Source organism: Scedosporium apiospermum, assembly GCF_000732125.1.
Source record: "Scedosporium apiospermum strain IHEM 14462 chromosome Unknown SEQ_SAPIO_0105, whole genome shotgun sequence".
Taxonomy (NCBI): Eukaryota; Fungi; Ascomycota; class Sordariomycetes; order Microascales; family Microascaceae; genus Scedosporium; species Scedosporium apiospermum.
Genome location: NW_015971806.1, coordinates 199,277 through 220,976, shown reverse-complemented (window position 1 = coordinate 220,976; position 21,700 = coordinate 199,277). Strand labels below are relative to the sequence as shown.

General features: G+C 51.2%; 5 protein-coding genes across 5 annotated transcripts; 2 read left to right on the top strand and 3 right to left on the bottom strand.

Moving 5' to 3' along the window:
* Positions 1-721: 721 nt before the first annotated feature.
* Positions 722-2,144, top strand: SAPIO_CDS6630 (uncharacterized protein; the record flags this gene model as incomplete). Its single annotated transcript, XM_016788681.1, has 2 exons — positions 722-1,324; positions 1,578-2,144. 2 exons carry the CDS (start codon positions 722-724, stop codon positions 2,142-2,144), a joined length of 1,170 nt encoding a protein of 389 aa, XP_016641725.1.
* A 307-nt stretch (positions 2,145-2,451) lies between these two features.
* SAPIO_CDS6629 (uncharacterized protein) lies at positions 2,452-3,883 on the bottom strand (the record flags this gene model as incomplete). Its single annotated transcript, XM_016788680.1, has 2 exons — positions 2,452-3,428; positions 3,571-3,883. The coding sequence occupies 2 exons, from the start codon at positions 3,881-3,883 to the stop codon at positions 2,452-2,454; spliced, it is 1,290 nt and encodes a 429-aa protein (XP_016641724.1).
* Positions 3,884-4,458: 575 nt separating this feature from the next.
* SAPIO_CDS6628 (uncharacterized protein) lies at positions 4,459-6,898 on the bottom strand (the record flags this gene model as incomplete). The annotated part of the gene is made up of 9 exons (XM_016788679.1): positions 4,459-4,523; positions 4,591-4,680; positions 4,743-4,790; positions 4,859-4,900; positions 4,964-5,442; positions 5,539-5,970; positions 6,035-6,203; positions 6,309-6,388; positions 6,531-6,898. The coding sequence occupies 9 exons, from the start codon at positions 6,896-6,898 to the stop codon at positions 4,459-4,461; spliced, it is 1,773 nt and encodes a 590-aa protein (XP_016641723.1).
* Positions 6,899-7,923: 1,025 nt separating this feature from the next.
* SAPIO_CDS6627 (uncharacterized protein) lies at positions 7,924-13,057 on the top strand (the record flags this gene model as incomplete). Its single annotated transcript, XM_016788678.1, has 13 exons — positions 7,924-7,934; positions 8,157-8,303; positions 8,425-9,045; positions 9,707-9,784; positions 9,868-10,037; positions 10,153-11,436; positions 11,541-12,029; positions 12,109-12,211; positions 12,287-12,484; positions 12,562-12,622; positions 12,696-12,820; positions 12,880-12,931; positions 13,013-13,057. 13 exons carry the CDS (start codon positions 7,924-7,926, stop codon positions 13,055-13,057), a joined length of 3,384 nt encoding a protein of 1,127 aa, XP_016641722.1.
* Positions 13,058-14,922: 1,865 nt separating this feature from the next.
* SAPIO_CDS6626 (uncharacterized protein) lies at positions 14,923-18,540 on the bottom strand (the record flags this gene model as incomplete). Its single annotated transcript, XM_016788677.1, has 4 exons — positions 14,923-16,702; positions 17,137-18,002; positions 18,073-18,207; positions 18,511-18,540. The coding sequence occupies 4 exons, from the start codon at positions 18,538-18,540 to the stop codon at positions 14,923-14,925; spliced, it is 2,811 nt and encodes a 936-aa protein (XP_016641721.1).
* Positions 18,541-21,700: the final 3,160 nt, after the last annotated feature.

Below are 21,700 nucleotides of genomic sequence, written 5' to 3'. Positions count from 1 at the left end.
ATACTTGCCTTGGAAAAAAATACCTCTCCCGCGCAAGCAGAAGTGCTACCTGAGAAAGCGAAGAAGACATGGAATCATGCTCTTGCACCCCTGTAAGCGTTCTGCTTTGAACGCCCAGAAATGGGCCAAGGTTCCATGTGCCTCACCGAAAAAAGAGTGTGATGGGGGGATAGTAATCTCGCCTAGTAGAACCCGCAGGTGGCGGCGAGTGCATCATGAGGTGCGTTATCACCAACGCAGCCCTCCATTTATCCCACGCCATGCTGCGGGAGACGAAGTCTAGTTCTCTAATATGCCAAGCAATGGCTGCTGGGGGAGGAGATGGAAGGGCAATACGGTCATTTCGTTTCAACATCGAAGGAGTAAAGTGTGGCACGATTCCCAATTTAGTAGTAGATGCACCCTTACGGTATTGCTCTCGATGGGGCCCTGGGTTTTGGGTGAAAAGATGATGGGCAAGAAAATGTGGAAGCTGACAATGCTACCTTTCCATCTTTGGCCTTGGCCTTCCCTCCCCTTCACCTTTTATCAAAACCGTGCCCCATTATTTTCATCGTCTTTCTCGAAGAGGAGAGTCTTCTCTCTCTATCCAAACGCCGAAAGATCTCGGTGCAAGCCGTTCATTTCATTCCTTCTGGAACTGTCACTCTCATTTTGAAAATTCACAGAGGTTTTCCTTCTTAATAAGTATCTGGCCCCAATAGCCGTGATAAAAAAAGGCATGACCAATGCACGGCGGTTTTGTTGGCTCTACGCCATCAATGTTCTCCTACTTTCTCTTCTTTTTGGCCATGCCTCGGCGTTCGCGATCAGCAATCTAGGCTCTTCGCCGACCTCAGAGCTAGAAATTGGCATTCCTTTATCCCCTGCTCACCACATTCTGGGACCGCGATATCTTTGGAGCACAAGCGCCTCGGACGAGTTCAACAAGCGTGCTTTGGCCGTAGCCCCACGCTTCGCGCAGGAGGGCGGCGTCGCACGATGGCCCGACCCAGTGGCAAATATATCCGAGATCGAGCGCCGGCACCTTCGTCCTCGCGTCAATGAACCCCCCGAAGAGTGGCGAACGTTGGGCCCGGCGTTTAAGATGGCAAATTGCATCTTTTGCACCGACAAGGGCCGCGGCGCAGTTGATATGGATAGTGCGGAATCGATCCTAAATTTCTTGAAGCCCGAAACCTTCAGAAGGTACATAAAGGGCGATGAGACGGCCCTCAGACACACTTGCGTGTTCTATACGAAGAGCGTTAGTCACGGCGACGGCTTGTCCTATGATGCCACAGAATGGGCGTGTTCCAGCGGTCGTACCCGATATACGATATGGGTGCGTGCGGATCCTAACCCTGCCCGTTTTTTTTTTTCCTGTTCTCTTTTTCCTTCTTTTTTCTTTTCTTTTTGTTCTTTTTCATTTTTCTCTTCTTCTTGGTCTTTTTCTCCTTCTTTGCCCTCCCCCCCCTTCTTCTCCTGGTTCTGGTTCTGGGTCCCTGCCCTTCGTCCCACCCGATCCTATCGACCCGCATGTTCTGCCAGAGAGCGTTATCGACACCTAGTTACTGACCATGTCTCTCTACTCTCAGCATCTGTTTCCTAACAAACACGACTCATTGAGTCATCCCGGCGTAAATGACTTCTATGCAGTCTATAACAAGGATGCCTGGCTCAAGGCTATATATCTCAAGAATTTGGAGTGGGAGGCAGGAGGACGAGTGGGGGTGGGCCCGGCCACGCGTTATTTCCAGCAAATGTCGACAGCCATGGCTCAGGCGTGTTCCGGTGACATTTACATCATGTCGGAAACCCCCGCTGAGCTGAGACGGTATGATCCCACGCATGCCACCAGTCTAGGGCGGCCGGGTAATATCTTCTGGTCTCACGAGGCACCTACTTTAGCCAGGAAAAGGACCGGGACCAGGTTGATCGCCGTTGATGTCAGGACGTTGAAGATGTGGCAGATTACTAGTACGAGGACGTGGACTCTTGGGGAGGAGCTTACTGATGAGCTAGGTCCCGGGATGGGACGGATGGGACCTGAATGGAACGCGACAGTACCGACGGTTCTCACGGAACCTCAATTGAGAGCTAGGGACATGTGCCAATTCAGCGGCCTCGGCTCGCAGCCCCTTGGCGAAGACTGGTTTGGTTGAATGTGGAAGCCGAACATGCGCGGGTATCACTGAGGATAATAGCTCGGCCGAAACCTTTTTCCTGATAATGCTTCACAACCCCCTCATCGCATGCTTTAAAGGTGTGATTACTCTTAATCTAGCCCAGGGATTTGATAATATGATCTTATCTTTCTCTTCATCTTAGTGCTTGATGCACAAACCCTAGGTTAGCGATGTTGGTGGCGCTCTCCCACTCAAAGAGACTCATACGATTTGGTCTTGGCATTAGTTATAGTGATGGCTTTCTCCATACACGACCCAGCTTCCAATTCTTCCTGAATCATCCTTATCCGTCGTGCGCCGTCGGTTGGTTTTCAAGCCACACTGCTAGAGCTTCATGGCCCTCCCTTCTCGCGAACCCGCTCGCCGTCAAGCCGGAGAGTCGCTCAACCTTGTCAACCCGAGCGCCCTTCTCGACAAGGAATCGGGCGAGGGCTTCATCTCCCCGCTGCGCTGCTCTGTGGAGGGCCGTGAAGTAAGTCATGTGGCTGCACTCTTCCCACCGGTCCATTGTGCCATTCAGGTCCACATCTTGATACCAGTCCAACACTAGCTGTAGGATGTCGATCTTCAGGGCCTCATCTTGGACATTGGACTCGGCAATGAGAACTGGTATATCGCCTGATCGCACTAGAGGGGAACCTGCTTCTCGCTCCTTGCGCATGTTGTCGAGGTTGTATATCTTGTCGAGGGGAAAGACAGCGACCACGTCCCGAGCCTCCTCTAACGTTCTACAACATATCAACAGAGTTCCCACGAAGTCCACGTAAGGACGGAGACGGTTGGCAACCGCCTGGATCCAGTCGAAGAAAACGGGTGTTCCAAAAGGAATGCCGTCCTCTCCAGCCCTGCAGGAAGGGTATAGCTCGCGGTGCAGCCTGTAGCCGATCTCCTGTATGGCAGCATCGTGGATCCAGCCCGCATTCAAGATAGCAGTCCACAGCTGCGCCTCGATTGTAATGTACTCCATTCTTCCCATTTTCGAATGCCCCCAGCGTCCGAGATACGGATTTAACCGAGGCTCGAGCACTACCGTATCGAATGCATCAAATGTCGTCGATTCCGGAACGGCCGGGAACATGCCAAGCAAATGGGGGAGAAGTTTCACGTGCCTGCGGGCATAGCAAATAATGGCCAGAATGTCCACACTTTCAGGGGAGAGTCTGGACAGCTCCAGACTCTCATCCTGACTTTTTCGATCAAATTCGACAGGGTTGCCTGTCGTGTAAGCGAGATGAGCTGCTTTTCTGAGAATACCCCACTCTGTAAAACGAAGGAGTGATGTTAACCTAAGTGGAAATGGGTAAAAGGAAGGGAGGGAAAATGCCTCAAGAAATGAAACCTGGTGTTGGTGGCGTCCCACGTCACGAGGGATCGTCGTTCGGGGGAAGGATTCGGGCCGTACCTTGTTCAGAGAGTGGGACGAACCCCGGAGTGAACATGCGTGCTTTCACAGCACCCCCAATCAAGTCAAGCTCCAAGTAGAACTCGCCAAATGGACTTGGGACGTCGTAGGCATGCCGTGGACCGTCCTTTCGCAAGTGGGCAAGGATATCATCGAGATACTGCTCGAGTGTTGATTGCCCTGTGGCAAATTGAACAGCGACCCGTACGAGACAGAGCACGGACTGGTCGTCGAATTCTTGTTGAAGTTCCTCAAAGTAGGATTCATAAACCGCCTCTTGGCCCTCGCCATCAGCGCGGGGATACACATCCATGGTCGGGGAGAGGGGGAATGGGGGATGGGGAAAAGGGGGGAAGGGGGCAGGGAGGGCATGGAGATGAGGGGACGAGCGAGGGGTCTTTTGATGTTGGTCGGTTTGGCTCCTTGGGAAGCCCTATTCCCGTCACACTCGTCACTCTCACGGGCTATAAAACGATGGCCCAGGAGCAGGGATACTACCGTTATCAGATCAGATTTCACTAGTCGCGTTACACAAGGACAGATTCTGGCACTGGCTGATGCCACCTAGTAATTATATTTACTACTCCGTACATATACGAGGATGTCACATACATCAAATACTACCTTGAGCAATTTTATGCAGGTGACCGTGGGGGGAAGAGCAAGGCTCAGGCACCCAATTGGGACCTATGCATGAAACGAGCGATTGATAAAGAAGCACAGGCTTGTCTTCCACCGACCAATTGATGGGTTGCCAAAGAGGGCATGGCGCCTCCCTTCGGTTCTGCAGCCAGCCACCAACGAGGAATACCAAAGAGGAACATCTCCATGAAAACGAGGAAGCTAACTAGATTAGAATGGCGAGCCAAGAGGATCGCCACTCGGGGTTCAAGAAGGAGGGGGCCAGGTCGGTGTCGCAACGCAATAGTCGTAATGCAGCTCGATCCCAGAGCCTGAGCCGACAATGTTAGTAATGGCGGCGTGAGCCTATGAAGGAATCACAAGGTTTAATTCACTCACAGTTCGATAGAACGGTCGGATTCCAGGCAACGAAGCGGGCGAGAGGTATTCCGTAATTGTCTTCGAATTGCCCGCAAGGGTCGTCGGCCGCTTTTCAGAATGTTAATGCCAATCCCAGCACATAAGAATGTTGGGGACAGGGGTCAGCTCACGATCTGTGGTGTTGGCCATCGCCCATCGGATACAAGTTGATATTTGACCTAGAAAAGCAAAGCCATTAGCTGCGGCTTAGCCCTGTGAGGTTGTTAGCGCAGTGGGGAGAACGAACCTGGAGGCCTAAAATGCCTAACATCCGTACAGTAAGTGAGTCCTGCTGTCGTTAACAATCCGTGAACGGTTGATGTGTGTTTCTAGACGAATAGCCTCGACTTACCAGTCTTAAAGTTTCCACAATTCGGCCCAACGGCGGGATTCCAGGCCGCAAATCGCGCAATGGAAATGTCCGTCCAAAACAGAAGCTCCGCACACGACCAGCCGGGCTCAACATATGTTTCGCGGACGCAGTACCCCGTCATACCCGACGACTTTGGCCGTACTCGCTGCACACAATAGCGGAACCCGTCTTGTAACTCACACTCATCTATTACGCCTGGCGTTTCCAAGAGATCCGGGTTCCACTCAAGGAAGTCGCTCAGAGAGATATCATAGGCTGCGGCGACGCCCTCGCAGGAGTAGATGACCTCAGGATTAAACGAGTCAACTTCATAGTTGTATACCGGTCCACTCGCGTACTGTTCGCAGTCATCGAGTGTGCCGTTGGCTAAAGGGTCGAGATACCCAAGGTTAGGGAGAGTCTCTAGGCGTGCGGGCGTCGGAAGGCTGGCAACAGTTGAGAACGGCAGCGTGTTGGGTCTAACAAGTTTTGGTGTTGATGTCAGCTCCATCTCTCATATCATAGCCTGAGATAAGGGGTTGTGTTCTTGTCCCTTTTGCTTAGTAGAGACTTACATCGGTTCCGCCGTGGTCTTTGGCGAAGGCATGGTCGGCTCTTCCTCAGGCTCGGGGTGCTCCCAGGACCCACCAGGGTTCGATACGCAGAGGACGAACCCCCTGCTTGAGAGCTTGTTGATATTCTCGCAGTAGGTGCCGACTTCGCGGTTCCAGCTCACGACCTGCGTCCAAGAAATCTCATTCGCCGATGCCACGTCTCTGCACTGAGCGCCCGTCGTCAATTGATAGGGCTGGCAGACAAGCGCATCCGGGATGCAGATCGATCCCTCGGTCGGAAATCCACTACAATATGCGGGGAGGCTATTGGCGATCAGAAGCTGGGCGGTACTAATCCCTTCGCCGAGAGATATGCTCTGACAGGTGTCTCCCGGCTGGATAGTGTACGTTGTCCCTTGGCATGTTGGAGTCGGTCCGGGAACTTCGGTTCCACTGGCGCAATGGCCTCCATTAGAAAAAGTGCACTAAATGACGGTGGGTTGAAGGGGCAACTTACGGGATAGCCCAAGTTGTTGTGGCAGGCGTCGTGATCGAGATCGTCGTCACGCCGCAAGTCGAAGTCAACGAGTCGAAAAAAGTTGATACCGCTTCATCAGACGCGAGTGGCTGCTGAAGGCGGAGCCTCACGCTCGAGAGGAAGCAGTCATCACAAAGTGCGGTTGGGTCTGCATTGGAGTTAGCGATTTAGGAACACGATCGTAATAAGAATAAAAGAAAGCTGGACATTTTGAAAGGAAAAAAAAAAGACGGAGAAAAACTCCTCGTCATACCCGGGTTCGCAGTTGATTTTTGCGTGTCTGGATCGATATGGAGCGCATCACGGATGACCGCATTGCATCGTCGACCGCCTCTAGAAAGGAAGGGAAACAAAAGGCGGTCAGCATGAAATAAATAATGGTCACCTAAATAATAACGTCTGCTATTCCGAGGGTAACTACCCTCCTCTCGCTCACTCTCGTACTCGTGCAAGTATTGGAAAAGGAACTACTTACCCGTCCTGAAGACACACCGCCTCATACTTTTCGAAAATGAGCTGAAAGGCGTAGAGGACATGATAGCTCCAGCCATCACTCGCCGAGTACCTGCTAGCTCCGCAGGCTCCCGTCACTCGTCGCCGATACTGGTCTAGAGCAGCAGTGCAGGCGGATGTGCATACCGTGCTCAGGGTTGTGTCATTCTCATAGACTTGGGGATCGATCTCGAGGAGCAGTGGGTCGCAGTTCAGAGGCTGATTGAGCACTTGGATGCAGGTTGAGGAGAGACCAACTAAAGGGGGAGTGATGTTGGCAATGTTCACGGCGCCGACAGCAGGCCGTACGGCCAGGAGAATAGAAAGCGCGAACAGGAAACCGCGCACCATTGCCAAATAATCTGAGGGCATAGGAGGCCTTAGGAAGGTGAAGTGGGTTGGAGACGAGCTAGGAAAGGAAAGGGGGACGGAAAAAGACCTTGTTTTGTGAAAGCAGCAGCAGGAGGTAGATTAGCCTCGCCGAACAGCCGACTGAATGAAAACAGCTCCGCATACTGAGAATCAGTGGCCTTCCTCTTCGACACATAATCCGTTACTCGTTTGAGAGGGAGATGAATCCCACGCTGAAGTGCGAGATATCGAGGCCCCCCGCAGCGGGGTTCTTTGGGGTGGTGTTGTATGACCACAGCTTCCCTGCAACATACCCCTGAAGCTAAATGGATATTATATCGTTAAACTCATGTAGAGAAGTTGTTGGTGGCGTCCGTTCCTGCAGGTTGCGGGGGGAGAGATGAGCAATCAGGCGGCCAAGAGATTAGTGGGTATTAGAGGGGTTGTATCCAGGACCCTCAGAGAAGCGCCACCGTGAAAAAGAGAATAGCCCCCGGTAGACACAAACGTGCCATGTAGAGTTGGACCGGTCGACGGTGTTGATTAGACACACAGCCAACCCCCGGGGTCTCCGGGGGTAAGTGACATTCACCGTATCTAGTTGGAAGTAGAGATACAATGTGATTGTCTGCTTGTCTGCTTCCCGTCGTAATCATAGAGCACAAGGGGTTTTCAACCCCTTGGCATGCTCTAGCTTCGTATGATAGAGCTGTCACTCTAACCGTCTTCTCACTTATACCCTTTCAATTCCCTCCAGCCCTTATTTCATCACTCCTTACAGTTTCGCTGGCCCCGTTGTAGTCGCACACTCTTTTATAATTATAGTTTTCGTTTCAGTTATTTTGCCTTTTACTTTTGCTACTGCATTCTTACCTGAGAGATGCGTCCTCTTACGTTTCTGCCGCATCGCGGTGTCGCCTTGTCACATCTACTATGTCTTACAGCAGCTTTTCAGTTAGTCGGTTACTCACTGGCATCGCCGGAAGAGACGTCAAATCCACTTCAGAATCTTTCTCCCCGACAAGATGGCTGCTCCGTAAGCAATCCATGCCGCTCACCAACGGCGTGCTGCAATGGCGTTAGGTACGTTTACATTTGCGGAGCTGTCTAGGATATCTGTGGGTAAGTAAAGCGGAGACTAACCATATTCCACCTTCTTCACAGCGGGTTTGTATGTTCAACATTAAACTCTATATCCGTAACGCCCAAAGTATCCATGGCGATTCTCACTGACTTCATTTCCTCCTCTGAATCTTAGTGTGGATTCGAAGATGCTCACTGCGGAAGCCAATGTGTTGCCGACTGTGATGCTAAACCCGAATGCGGCCAATACGCGGACCCGCCCGGCAAGGAATGTCCACTCAATGTGTGCTGTGGTCCATGGGGTTTTTGCGGTTATACAGAGGTGAGCCTGGGTCTCTTCTACACTCACTCAAAGCCACCTCGCGTGTTGTTGTACTCAAAGAAGGCGGGTGATTGTAGGAATTCTGCGGCGCAGGATGCCAGAGCAACTGTGAACAACCCAGCCCCTCAGGGCAGCACGGCAGCGACGTGCGTGATCTCGTCATTGGCTACTGGGAGTCATGGAATTTGCTCAGCCGAGGCTGCGCGCAGAGGGACCTCAGTCACATCCGGGTTGACTCCCTGACCCATATCAATGTTGCCTTTGGGTTTATCACGCCCGAAACATACGAGATTCATCCTATTCGGGGCGCCTCCATCGCCGGCTTTCAAAGTGTCACGAATCTGAAGCAGCACGCTCCAGGCCTCAAAGTTTGGTTAGCCTTGGGCGGTTGGACATTCAGCGACAACGGTACCGACACGCAACCAGTTTTTGGCGACCTCTCCAGTACGCCTGAAAAGAGGCAGATTTTCATTGATAGGTTGATGACGTTTATGCTTGAATGGGGCTTTGATGGCGTCGATCTGGACTGGGAGTATCCAGGCGCGCCGGATCGCGGTGGGCAGGACCGCGATGTTCAGAATTTCGTATATTTGATGAAAGATATCCACGACCGCTTCGCGCTTGACGGACGAGGATGGGGCGTCTCCTTCACGGCGCCGACATCCTTTTGGTACATGCGTTGGTTTGATATAGGGAATTTACACCCTTATGTGGACTGGATCAATTTGATGACTTACGACATGTAAGGGCAACCATGCATTGACGCTACAGCCTCCCCCGCGGGGGGTGGGTTCCTGCTCGTTATTTTGCGTGCCTTGACTGACCTTCCAATTTCGTTCCAAATTTTTTAGTCACGGCAGCTGGGACCAAGATTCGGATTGGATCGGCCCTCATGTCTATGCCCATACGAATCTAACAGAGATTCGGCAAGGACTCGACCTTCTATGGCGGAATGGTGTCCCCGCCAATAAAGTCAACCTTGGCCTTGCATTTTATGGGAGGTAGGCCAAATGTGGTCCATCGATACGGGGTTGGGAAGAATTTTGTCGCGGTGATACTAACATATATATACTTGAGTTAAATAGGAGTTATACGCTGGAAGACCCGTCCTGTGCGGTACCTGGTTGCCCGTTCTCTCGCCCCGGTGTTGTCGGGCCCTGTTCAGTAAGACCCGGCTGTTCATCTTCCAAAGGCTCTAGGCTTTGATCCATTAACGTTTGTTTGTGAAGGGCCAAGGGGGGTATATGTCGTATGCGGACATTGACGAAGTCCGACAAGCTTGGAGTCCTAAACCAGTATACGACGAGCAGGAGGAGGTGATGTACTTTACGTAAATCTTCCCACTAAAATAATACGTCAAACACCGGCTCTACTCTGTTATTCTCTGCTAACCCAGTCCATAGTTACCAAAAAGACCAGTGGGTGTCCTACGACGACGAACACACGATCCAGAAGAAGGTCGAGTTCGCTAATGATCTCGGGTAAGTGTTTACTTCACACCATATCACTATACCGCCGCAGTGAAGTCGTTCATATCACCAACTAAATGCGCATATTTTGACAGCCTTCGCGGTTTGTTCATATGGGCCATTGATCAGGATACGTATGAGAACTCGCTCCTTGACGCTGTATTACAACCCGATGGCCTTGGAAAGTTCAGGGACGTTAACGGCGCTGTCGGTGACGGGCAAGACTGGCGCACCGTCGATCTAGATGGTTCTTGCTTCTGGTCAAGTAAGCCTCAGCCGCTCTTGTTTCCCATAGAAACTCTTGCCGCGCACATCTCATCCAGATTTGTGTTCGCGTGTATAACTTAAACAAACTGACGTTTTGGATTGCCATTTCATAGATTGCGACGGCTCATGCCCTCCAGGAACCAACATCATCACCACCGTCCGATGCCCCTGGTTTCCGAAGTCATCGGTGAACAAACCCTACCAGCATTTATGCTGCCCCATGAACAACTCGCCGGACCCGGAGAGTTGTCGCTGGAGCGCTCCAACCCTTTTTGGGGGGCTTGAGTGCGAGCAAACGAATAGTTGCCGGGTGGGAGAGTTTCGTATCGCGACGAGCCAATACTATAAGAACTCTGAAGGCAAGGATAGAGCTTGCTCATTCGTTGGAGAAGCCGACTACTGCTGCGAGATAGAAGAAGGCGGTACCAAGCTCTGTGAGTGGGATGAGGGTAACTGCATCGACATTGACATGTCGACCAGAAAGCCGGCGGGCTCCGACCCATGCGGACCAGGAAAGAAGTTTGCTACCTTCCGCAAGGGGAGAAAATGCCGGTCTGGGTACGAAGCTCTCTGTTGCGAGGGTGACGTGGATATGTCTTCGTGTGTTTGGAGAGCTAACCCTTTTGATGGATGTAACCCCGACTGCTACGGAAACGAGGTGAGTTTCGGCAGGCATGAGATGGGTGGAGGGATAGAATGTCGTCAGAAGGCGCCTGCTGGCCTCTCACCGCCCAACCTACAGGCGGACCTGATTTTCTGGCCTCAGCTGTGCTGTGATGCGGATGACCTCAGGGTCAAAATCCGAGATTTACTCGTTCCCTTGGAGAACCTTTTCCCGGACCACGACGAGATTCTAGAGTCTGATAAGCAAACATTTGCAATCCAGGTCGACGAGTCTATGGGTGGCAAACGTCGTCCCAGTGGTAGCGACGATCCTGATGCTAACAGCTTTGGTTGGCACATCATGTCCGGCCCTGAAGAGGACATCTCTAGCTTGGATAAGCGGGATGGGTCGCACTGGGAGGTTTTCGATTGTGATGAAGAAGCGCATGAAGGAAGACAGACAGCAAAAATTGTTTGTACGGACGAGTCTGACGAGAGCAACTGCGGCGTCATCTTCAAAGGAGGCGTCCCGGATACAGTCGTGGAGATGCCGGACCACTGCGGTCCTGGGAAGTACGCCATGGCTGTGAGTCTGGATTTGATAAGCGAGGATACCCCCGTGACCATACCCAAGTCCCTGAAACGGAGGCTATCGAAGCGCGGTGTCATCCAACCGAGGGTATACAACCTGACTTTCGACTACGGCTTCCACAGACTCCAGGGGCGGCGAGACAAGCGCATAAAGCTACGTATCGACTACAGTGACAACCCCGGATATTGGTCCGAGATTGTTGGTAAGATCCCCCCACAGTTCCCCCCAAATGGCCCAAAACGATCACTTTTTCGACGGCCCATGCGTACATGTTTCCGGATTTACTGACTAGAGCCATTCCCGTAGCCGCCGCACCCGGTTCCAAAAAGTCAAAGCGTGAGATCGAGCATGAAGTCAAAACAATGCATAGTGCATCATGGGAACGGTACCTCGACCACACATGGCGTGTCGAAAGACGTTCCACTCCCGAGCACGAGATGGATGAGCTACACAAGCGCTGGTTCTCAGTCGCTGTGGCAGATTGGGTTAACCGACAGAAGCAAGTGGACCTGGACTACGATCTCGTGCGCCACGGCGTCCACGAGAACGTCAGGTTGATTCTATTCGAGCAGGAAAAGGAATGTCCTGGCGTCGATGTGTACGCGAAAATTTGGGCGGACTTGAACATTAACGTGGAAACGGCGGCTGTGGTGACGCTTATCGGAGACTTGACAGACCTTGCTAGCTTCGAACAGTCGCACGCGACATTCAGGAACAAGGGTGATATCGAGGTGTCTCTAAACTTCCAGGCAGACGCCGAGCTCCGGTTCTCCACTGGGACCAAAGAACTCTTCGGTATGTGCAACCACCCATGCCCTTCTCGAGAATATAAAGAAGTTTTTAGGCTGACAACTACTCCCCGGTCATACAACAGGAGTCGCGGCTCTCGGTGCTAGCTTCAAGATTCCTGGCATCGTCACAATTGGGCCTCAATTCCGCCTGCTGAGTCAACTCAACGGAAGGGCGACGTTAAACGCGTGAGTAGCAGAAAAGCGAAGCCCTAGAAAATCCTCCAGACGACCAACTCGCCCTTGCTAATGGTTCATCTCTAGAAATGCTCGAGTTTCATTTGATGTTGCCAAGTGGGACTTTATGCAGCAATATCCTGCCCCATCTACTTGGACACGTCCATTCAACCCCGATGTCGATGACGAGCCAGTTATCGAGGATGCGGGCTCCGGACTAGCTGTCTCCGGAAAGCCTCAGTTCACGTATAATGTCCATGCCGAAGGCCTGGTAGAGGCCGTAGTGTAAGTCGATAACTACACGCGTACAACGATCTAGGGAGAGATTACTCACATGACTTTTCTATGTTTTTCTTTTCCAGAACCCCGGTCATTACCTTTGGCATCGTCTTCGACGCGGCCCTAGGTGTCCCCAACTCTGCGGTAAGTTTGGGAAGCAGAATTAACCAACCTATACATATGGTATATACTCAAATTTTCTCTCTATAAATGATAGATTGATGTAGGTGTTGACATCAAAGGTCGGATCTACGCCTCTGGTGGGTCTTCCACTGAGTTGGCTTGGGAATATTGTTACGGCGCAGAAGCAGAGTATGCCGTATTCGGACAGGTTTCCGCGCCGTAAGTATAAACCATCATTTACCCCAACATGTCGTATCCCCCTCTAACAACGCTCTTAGGACGCTCTTCGGTGTATCTATCAGCAGAAGATGGGACTTGAAGAGCCAAGAAGTAAGTCTTTTTTCTCCGTTAATATCTTCTCCCAAGGAATAATACTATGTACGGTAGATCGGGACGCTAACAAACCTCTAGTTTGACCTGGTTCCGAGGACCTGCGCCGCCGCTGACGATGAGTAACAACGCCAGGGCAGAAATTGATCACCTCGGACAACTAGAGACTGTTCTACGTTGGACGACTGATGCAGACGTGCACCTGCATTACCTCGTAGTTGGAGACAGGAGCTGCCGTGAGGTTTTCGTTTTGGGCAAGACACTTCGATGTATACAAGTATGAAGGAGATGCGGCCTCAAGAGCACCACTGACGGGGACAATGGATTCCCGGTATATGACCTTCTCGACTGGCTATCAGTGGGGTGCGTTACATTACTTCGCAGTGAGATAAGTAGCTGAGGGACAGAGAATGTACGGCATTTAATTACCAGCAGCAATATATAATCAACTAGCCCACCAAGTCCATGTGCAGTCGGGTCTTCTCGCGGAATCGGCAAACCATACACTGAAGAGCAAATTAAGCGAGTCGAGAAAGACTAAGATACTGACGATGAGTTGTATGGACTACATCCTGGAGACGTGGGTCGCATTTCCCGAGAGCCGAGAGGATTCGGAGTTGGTGAGAAGATGTGGTGAGTCGCTCTGTACTCCGAACATAACTCAGGGTCCGGAATGCGGTGGTCACTGTGACGGAGCCAAAGGCTGTGTGGACTGCGGCGATCACTCTGTTTACTCCTTGCCAGCGTCCTTGCAGTGGGAGGGCTAGAAGGCTGGAGGTAGTTAATACAATTAGCCAACTTGTTCCTTGCAAGACTGTGTATGAGGAATTAATCAGTGTTGAAGAGTGCGTTCTGGTCTGGAAGTGACACAATGACAGATTCTTCCAGTCAGAAAGAAATACTAATATAAACTGAAAGCAGAGAGATCTAGAGAGAAGGTTTTTTTCTTCAGAAGCGAATAGATGGCTATTCCGCAGGCCCTGCCCTCGAACTGCAAATAAATCATGCGCCTGAAAAGTTAACTTGGGGTCATTGTCCGCAACGCCGGCCGAGCCCCCGTTTTTTCGTGTCCGGTCCGGACGAGCGTTGTTGCTCCACGGAGATTGATCGGAGTACGAAGGTACCCGCCCGGTCACGGGAAACTAAATTAAAACGGGACATGCGACGCGGCAACAAGGGCCGGAGTAACATTCTTGTGTTCTAAACTGCCAATTGGCAGATATAAAGTGAACGGGACTAAGATTTCCAAGAGTCATTGGTGCAATCTGGCATCATCCGCTGTAAGGTTGGGGTTGGCGATCTTTCGTAGCCGCTGTCTTGATATCTCTTTGGGACACCCATGACCGGGGTAGGTTGGGGACGGGCAGAGAGGAAAGAGAGGAAAGGAGAAGTTAGGGAGGGAACCCAGGCAAAGAGGGGCAGGACAGAAGAGAGGGGGCCAGAGAGGGGTTTTGATTCTGACCAGTTGGACTCCTTGAGGCAAGCTCTACTCCTGTCACTCCTAGCTCTCCCCGGGAAGTTGGCTATGCAACGATTCCCAGTACAAAGAGCGAACTCCGTGGATCGAATATTCCATAAGGAGGCCAGGTATGGTGAGCAAGGAGCACCCCTACTTAGGGTTTAGGAAGGAGGGGGCTAGGCTGGCGCCGTTATACAGTCATGATGGAGCTTGGTCTGAGAAGCTACAGCTACCGCCCAAATTTACAAAATAAGAAACTACCCAAAGCAGGATCACGAAACTCACGTAAGAGCCAACTTTACATGGTAAATGGGGTCATTTAGATGCCATATCGCTCTACCTTACTTTACCCCCCCCCGCCCTTCTCGCCACAGAGTAAGCAATACACATTCGTCGGCTTGGAAACATTCGAAGGTATGATAATGGGGTAACTAAGACCTAACAAAGCGACACCGGGAAAAAAAGCGAATTGTACGGCGGCAGCAGAAGATATCCCCACGGTCTCCGTATCACCAACTCACTTACCAGCTCTCTATAACCCGTTCTCATCGATATCAGACAGTGACCGTTGCGATGATGAGTCCGAATTACGCTTCCAAGGTGCTAAAAGTTGACCGAACTTCTTCATACTGGACGAAGTGGAGCCACTCATCGAAACATCGTTGGTAGACTTCGTGTTTCGCCTCAGGAAAGACGCTCTTTTGCTGCGATATGGTTTGGTGGTCGATTGCTGTTCGGATGTCGGTTGATAAGTTGAGATACTCTGCTGGATTAATCCTGACAAGTAGCCATGGAAACTCTTCATCTCGGTGTCCGGCTCTTCCTGCATTTGTAAATGTCTTGGACCATTGATGTTTTGAGCAAATAGGATGTCGATAATCTGCTGTATGGAATAAGCCAGGCCTTGCCTCCCGAATTGGGATGTGGAACTCGAATTCACGAGGTGGTGAGGGTCAGCTCCAGCTTGGATAAATGAGACGAGAAGCCTTGAGTAGACAAAGGAAGAGCCCTTCGTGCGGTATGGACCGCGAAACGCACCAACATCATCGCATCCTTTGAGGCCGAACTCGAGCATCAAGCCCCAGGGGCCTTTCCTTGCGTGAGGAAATGTCGCATTCGGATCTGCACCTTGGCTCAGCAGGAGGGTACATATGTCGGCGTAGCGTTGGATGATGGCCTTAGAACGTTGCCCTGTCCACGTCTTTTTGTAGAAAAGGTAATTCAGAGCGTCAGTTAGAAGTCTGGTGGATGTCGATGGTGAGGCGCCATGGCTGTTGTCAGTGGGAGGTGGTCGCTCGCGAAGAAAGTTGTGGAGGCTATGAAGAACAGCCAGAGTGTGGAACCCAAATGGCCTCGTAGAGTCCTCAAGAGCAAGTCCCATTGAAATTGATCGCGCCTCAAGAAGTTGGAGGGATTGCGGGAGATCGGAATATGCGGTCATTGAGAATCCCTGGGCCCAATGGCCTTTAGTTTCGCAAGATAAGTCCCCAAACTCAAATCGTGATGCTGCTTCCCAATGATGACGAATAACTCTATCCAGTTCATCAAGTAGTATTGACGAGACCGGACTGCTTGCATCCTCGGCCAACGAGGCATATTCCATTGCGCAGGTCATATAGTGCCACACCAAGTTATCCGCTGGCCGTATTCTAAGCTCTGATGGCTGGGCCTTGCATAGGAGAAGACAAGACCTAAACAGACTCACAGAGGAGTTGAAATCGGTCTCCGCCGTTAGAGATAGAATGTCACTCCAGATTCCGGGCAGATGTAGGAATTCAACTGCCGTCCGATGAATGAAGTGGACATGAGGTTCCCGGAGTATAGAGGAAGAAAAGCCCTGGACCATATGGAATTTCATTTGGCGGACCTCCAATAGCCCGCAGCACCTACTTCTGAGTCTCCCTTCGATAGAATCTACAGCTTTCTCTTGATCGCTCTCGCAGAGATACTCAATAGGCCACTTCAGTATGTCCATAATATCATTGATTGCGGTGGCAAAGTGAAGCTGGAGTGGAGTCATCAACTCATCTGGTTGGACATCGAGGAAATGAACGGCAATCTGGAACAGCTCGGATGCCTGCTGCCGGTAAGATAGGGGCATTCGTTTGAGCATATGGGCGTACAAGTCCTTCAGATCGGACGGAAGTTCGTCTAGGCGTTGGAGGATTTCATCGAGTGAGTCCCAGTTCTGGAGCCCGACAAGAACCGAGCGAACAACTAGGACGACCCAGAGGAACACGCCGCAAGACTTCTCTCCAATCTGATCTACAATCTCTTTCCAGACCTCTCCGTGACGTTTCTCGAGTCGAGCTCTGAGAATATCCGAAGTATACGTTATAATATCGCCCATCTTCAAATCCTGAAGTCGAAGGCTCGGAGAGTTGTCGAATGCGTCAACGCAACTCGGAATCGGACGACTCGAGATGATAAACTTGATATGCTCATTTGAGGACAAGGATTCAATAATATCAATGATATCATTGAAATCCCATCGTATTCGTCGATTCCGTCAATAAGAAAGCAGATCCGATATTTCGAGTCTATGATATTCGGCAATCGCCTGAGCCACCGGAGAAGTTCTATAGAAGGGCCATCCCGTGAGTGCTTGTTGTTACTGATGGACCATAGCTCTGGCATTATCACTGAAATTAGATGCCGTCGATCGCGCAGAAGATCGAAAAGAAGTGATCTAATGAGGCCCGCTTGAGACTTTTGAATCCACGATCCGAGATTCCAAAAGAAGAACGAGGCATAGCAGAGCTCGCGATTCGCAGATTTGGCCCACTTCTTCAAGGCCGCTCCCGTCCTCGGATCCTCGCAGATGAACTTGGCTAAAGTTGACTTTCCTGAGCCAGCTTTCCCATTAATCCAATAGCAACCGCTACCTTTCTCCAACCACTGCGGAAACGGTGACCACCGGACTTGTGGGCTTTGCGTCGTTGGCTTTTGGAAGATCCATTCATATGTCTTGGCGTGAGTTTCATTGACGCTTTCGTACCGATGTGAAAGTTCTTCGTGGTAGAGATACCTGAGTATTCTCTCCTGCATGGGCTTGAAGTCTTGGATGGTTGGCGCAGGCGGTGCTGAGCCCGGCTCCGTACGAAGAGTCAATAGCTTCTGTGGACCGTTGTAGATGTGGGCCTTTTGGGGATCTTTGGGTCTAATGAACTTCACCTCGCCGTCTTCCCGGGTGAGAAGAGCTGCGATTGTTTGTTCGTGGTAGTCCTCGGCTTGGAGTTGAGACGCCTCGAGTGACCGAGAGATTGATTGGTTCTGTTCTTCGATTGTCCTTACTCTATCCTCCGATATAGTTAGAACCTCGACGATCTTTGAATACCTTTGCTCCAGAGACGTGTTGGCCATGTCGAACCTCAAAGTCAAATACTGCAGGAGCCGTAGTGACAATTGAGATTGGCAAGCTGAGAGCTGGTCTATCCTGGAGGTAATTTCATCCCTCTTCCATACCATCATCATCCTATCCAGTCGTGATTTCATAGCGCCAAGCCCGGAGGCCTTGTGATTCTTGATCTGGTCCAATTTGTCAAACCGCTGCAAGAGCTCTAGTGCGACAGGCGCACACTCCTTAATCAAGGAACTGATTGCTTGGAGGCACTAATCGCGCGTCAGGAGGTAAGCTTGATGAATAGCCACGAGTGCGTGACAAGTGTGCTCATTAACCCACCTCCTGGATCTCCTCACTCGCATTAGGATCCAAGTTGGAAGACACCAACATCCACTGACTGTCACACTGCTTGGAGAAGCGAACCAAATCTGCAGCAGTAGCCTTAAACGGCGCTTGCCCAATAGTCGCCTCATTCTTATAGTCAGAATAAAGCCCAAGAACCCAATGGCACCCTTTCAGACCGAAGTCCAGAAATTGGACCGCTGCCGTAGCAATCCCCAAGATAGACAAGGGATCCATGGCACGCGGCAATTGCGGTAACGTTGTGCCTTAGGCGCTTGTGTCCAGTGGAACTCAAAGGGCGCACAGCTCCCTCGGTACGTGGCAGAATATTAAGTGAAGCGAGCACTTGAGCGTTTCCTTCGCCTTCGAGAGGGGCTGGACTCTGGAGCCGTGTCCGCCTCAAAATTCGAGACAAACCTGCATCTCCAGACTCACATCACGTGGCGCGCAGTGGCTGAGCGGCATGTTATGCAACGCGAGCCTGGCTGACATCCGCTGATAGGTTGGGCATTCATGAAGCAGATCTTGGCTTCATAGGAATGGCGGTTAATACTAGAAGGTTGGGTGCTTTGGTTGAAGTCGTTTGTTAGAACGAAATAAACAAGCGGGCGCTCTTCTTCTGGGAGCATTTTGGGGCTGGTAAAGAGAATTCTTTTGTTGAATCGCAAATCCGGAACGCTGAAGCACAATATGCCGTATTCGGACGGGTTGTCGCGCCAATATGTCCGGCAAATAGGAGAACTCAGCAGGACGATTAAAAAATCCAGGTGATGTATAGTATGGATTAAGTCCTAATGATGCGATTCGCTTTTCTCTATAGCTAAGAGGATGTGGAGTTGGTGAGAAGATGTGGCGAGCTTCCGAAGCTGTGGGAGTGTGGTGATTATTGGGACAAGGGTTGTGAGGAAGACTGTAGGCGGGGAGCTTTGTCACAGGGGGCGGGGAGCTTTGTCACAGGGGGCGGTGTGGACTGTGTGGCGTTCGCGACGTTTATTCCTTGGCAGCATCCTTGCCAGGAGAGGACTGGAAAGCCAGAGGCGAAGATATTTATGGTTGGCCGATTTACCCCCTCGTGTTGAGGAGTGTGTTCTGGTCTGGAAGTGACGCAATGATGACTTCTTCTAGTTAGAAAAGAAAAATATTATTCCCCAGGCCCTGCTTTCGAACTGATCATGCACCCGGATAACCGAGAGTTCACTCGGGGTCGGTGACCGCAACGCGGGTGGGCCCCGCTCTTCCGGGTCTGGGCAGGTTTTGCTGCCCCACCGGGTTGATCGGGGGTACGAAGGTACCCGCCCTGTGACGGGAAAGTAAACTAAAATGGGATACGCGACGCGGTAGTTAGGGCCGGAGCAGCTTTCTTGGGTTCCAAACTTCCAATGGATAGATACGCTGTACAAAGTGGGCAGGACCGGCATTTTCAAGGGCTATGGTCCAATTCGGCCTCTCCCATCAGCATTCTGCAACGTTTGGGTTGGCGATCTTTCGCAACCGCTGCCTTGCTATATGTTCGACGGAAAGAAACGAGTGACAATACTCGGTACAATGCTCAATGTGAGATGCTGATTAGGATGTTAGTACTTCGTAGATTATTCGAATTCAAGGTGAATTGACATCAGGTCTAGAACGGATCGAAGGAACTTGTATTTACAAGCCGGATTTTCAAGGTTGTAGGCCGGCCCCATTTTCTGAGAAGCTTTCACTGGCCTTCTTGTTCTTTACTGGGTAGTTAAGAGATAGTATTCGAGTCGCTTCGAACCGGGCAGGATGCCGAATGGTCGACCGGACATACGTAGCAGGGCAAGAGTGGCGGCAGTACTTTCGAAAAGTGGGCTCGGCGAGCCGAAAATGAACAAGATGTGTTGAAACTTAACAGTACTACTTCTCCACGCTGTTCTGGCAACGGTGGGGCGCCGCGTTTGACTGAAAGTGTAACCTTGGACAAAGCACTCCGCCCAGCTGTCCTTACATGGAGACTGTCTAATCCAATATGGAAAGAAGAGACGGACTCTCATTCCGAAGCCGATGCTGGATTCCCATCATCAGAGTCGAAGCCCGTTGAAGGCGCCTTTGGGGCGGTCTGAGATACCCGCTATCGACAACGTTCTTCCGAAATAGCATGATGTCTCCGAATCCTACAGAAAAATCCTTGGCGAGCCTGTTCTTAATCAGGTTGGTCAAAAGAACGTGGGCTCCCTCCCTTTACACAAGCGAGCATAGGGCTGTCCGCGGTGAAACCTGCCAGAAGCCGAGCGGCTGAGGGCGCCGCCGCCTCCCAGTCCCCCGAGATTACTCTGCAAGATGTTGTGATATGTCACCCTTCCGGAGTTCAAGATTTGCAAGGCATCGAATTGATCGACGAGCTATTTTCACTGCCCCGTTGCTGCCTAGTATTGACATAGTAGTATGTAGGTCCTTTTGATTCAAGTCGTCATGTCCTGACTCCGATAACTTGCAGATTCACTAGGGGATTTCTCCAATACGAAGTACCTTTGTGATCCCTTCGACATCCCAACCCATGTGCCAAGGGTGAAGCTTCAGTGGCGGGCTGTTGTTACCCCGGCTATTGTTGAAACTCCAAGTCGCGGGAGAAAGGGTTGATTAGTGAATCCAGTGTTATAACTACTATTACGAAAGAAGGGCGGAATATGCAGCTTACAACGCTCTGGTTACCTATTCTGAACATCCGGTGTTATTATGGCGAGATACCAAATGGTTTATAGCACATCTACCTCGGCCTCCAGGGTTACATGGTCAGTTTTCAGTCACGTCGCGACCTGTGAGTCAAGGTGCCCCAAAGTGCCAGGGAGTGGCTGAGCTCAATGGGGCTGGTAGCCGCTAACCTCCTCACTGCGTATTCCTCGCATGCCTGCTTCCCCTTCTCACCTTTCTGCAAGTGCAAGTGTAGCGCCGATCCTATTCCTAAACTGGCAAGTTTGGACCGCGACGGCTGAACGCCAACGAAAATGAGGTGGATATTATATGGAGACGAACTTTTGGAGGTCCCATGCTCTTGATCTCGAGGTGCGTTTTGCAAATCTGAAGAGTTTACAAAGTAAGACATGAAAAACTGAAAGGGCGTAAAAAAATATTTTTCGCGGCGACTTTCTGATTTCTGGGGTTGAAGGAGGCCTGCCAAGCCTCGACTTCACAAGTCCGATGCATTTGATCTGAAGTACAGATTGGACTGGCTCCGCCTCTGCCCTACGTGAAGAAGCTTAATCCGATGAATTGACCCACACAATCTTGGCGGATCCAGTCTGGGTGCTGCGACAGCTTGGCATCATCAAAATGGATGGGTGGAGGCAATCCTTCTTGGAGATGGGGCAGGGGTCCGCGCCCTGTGAACAAGGGCAAACAGTTCCCGGCACGATTGGATCACGAAGAATGCGTTCCTTGGGCTTTGTTATGGAATTATGGGCTTCGTAATTATGCTCTCCCCTGCCCAGGACCAGAGACGGCGTTACGGTTGCACAGATGAGATAAAAGTAGCGAGGGAAAACGCAATGTCGATCATCTTCCTCCCAAGGGCAGGGGGGGGTCAGAGGGCAACGGAAACCCGGATGACGTTCCCATTCAGCCCTTGTCGGGTTCATAAACTACCTTGTAAACTACTGTTCGATGA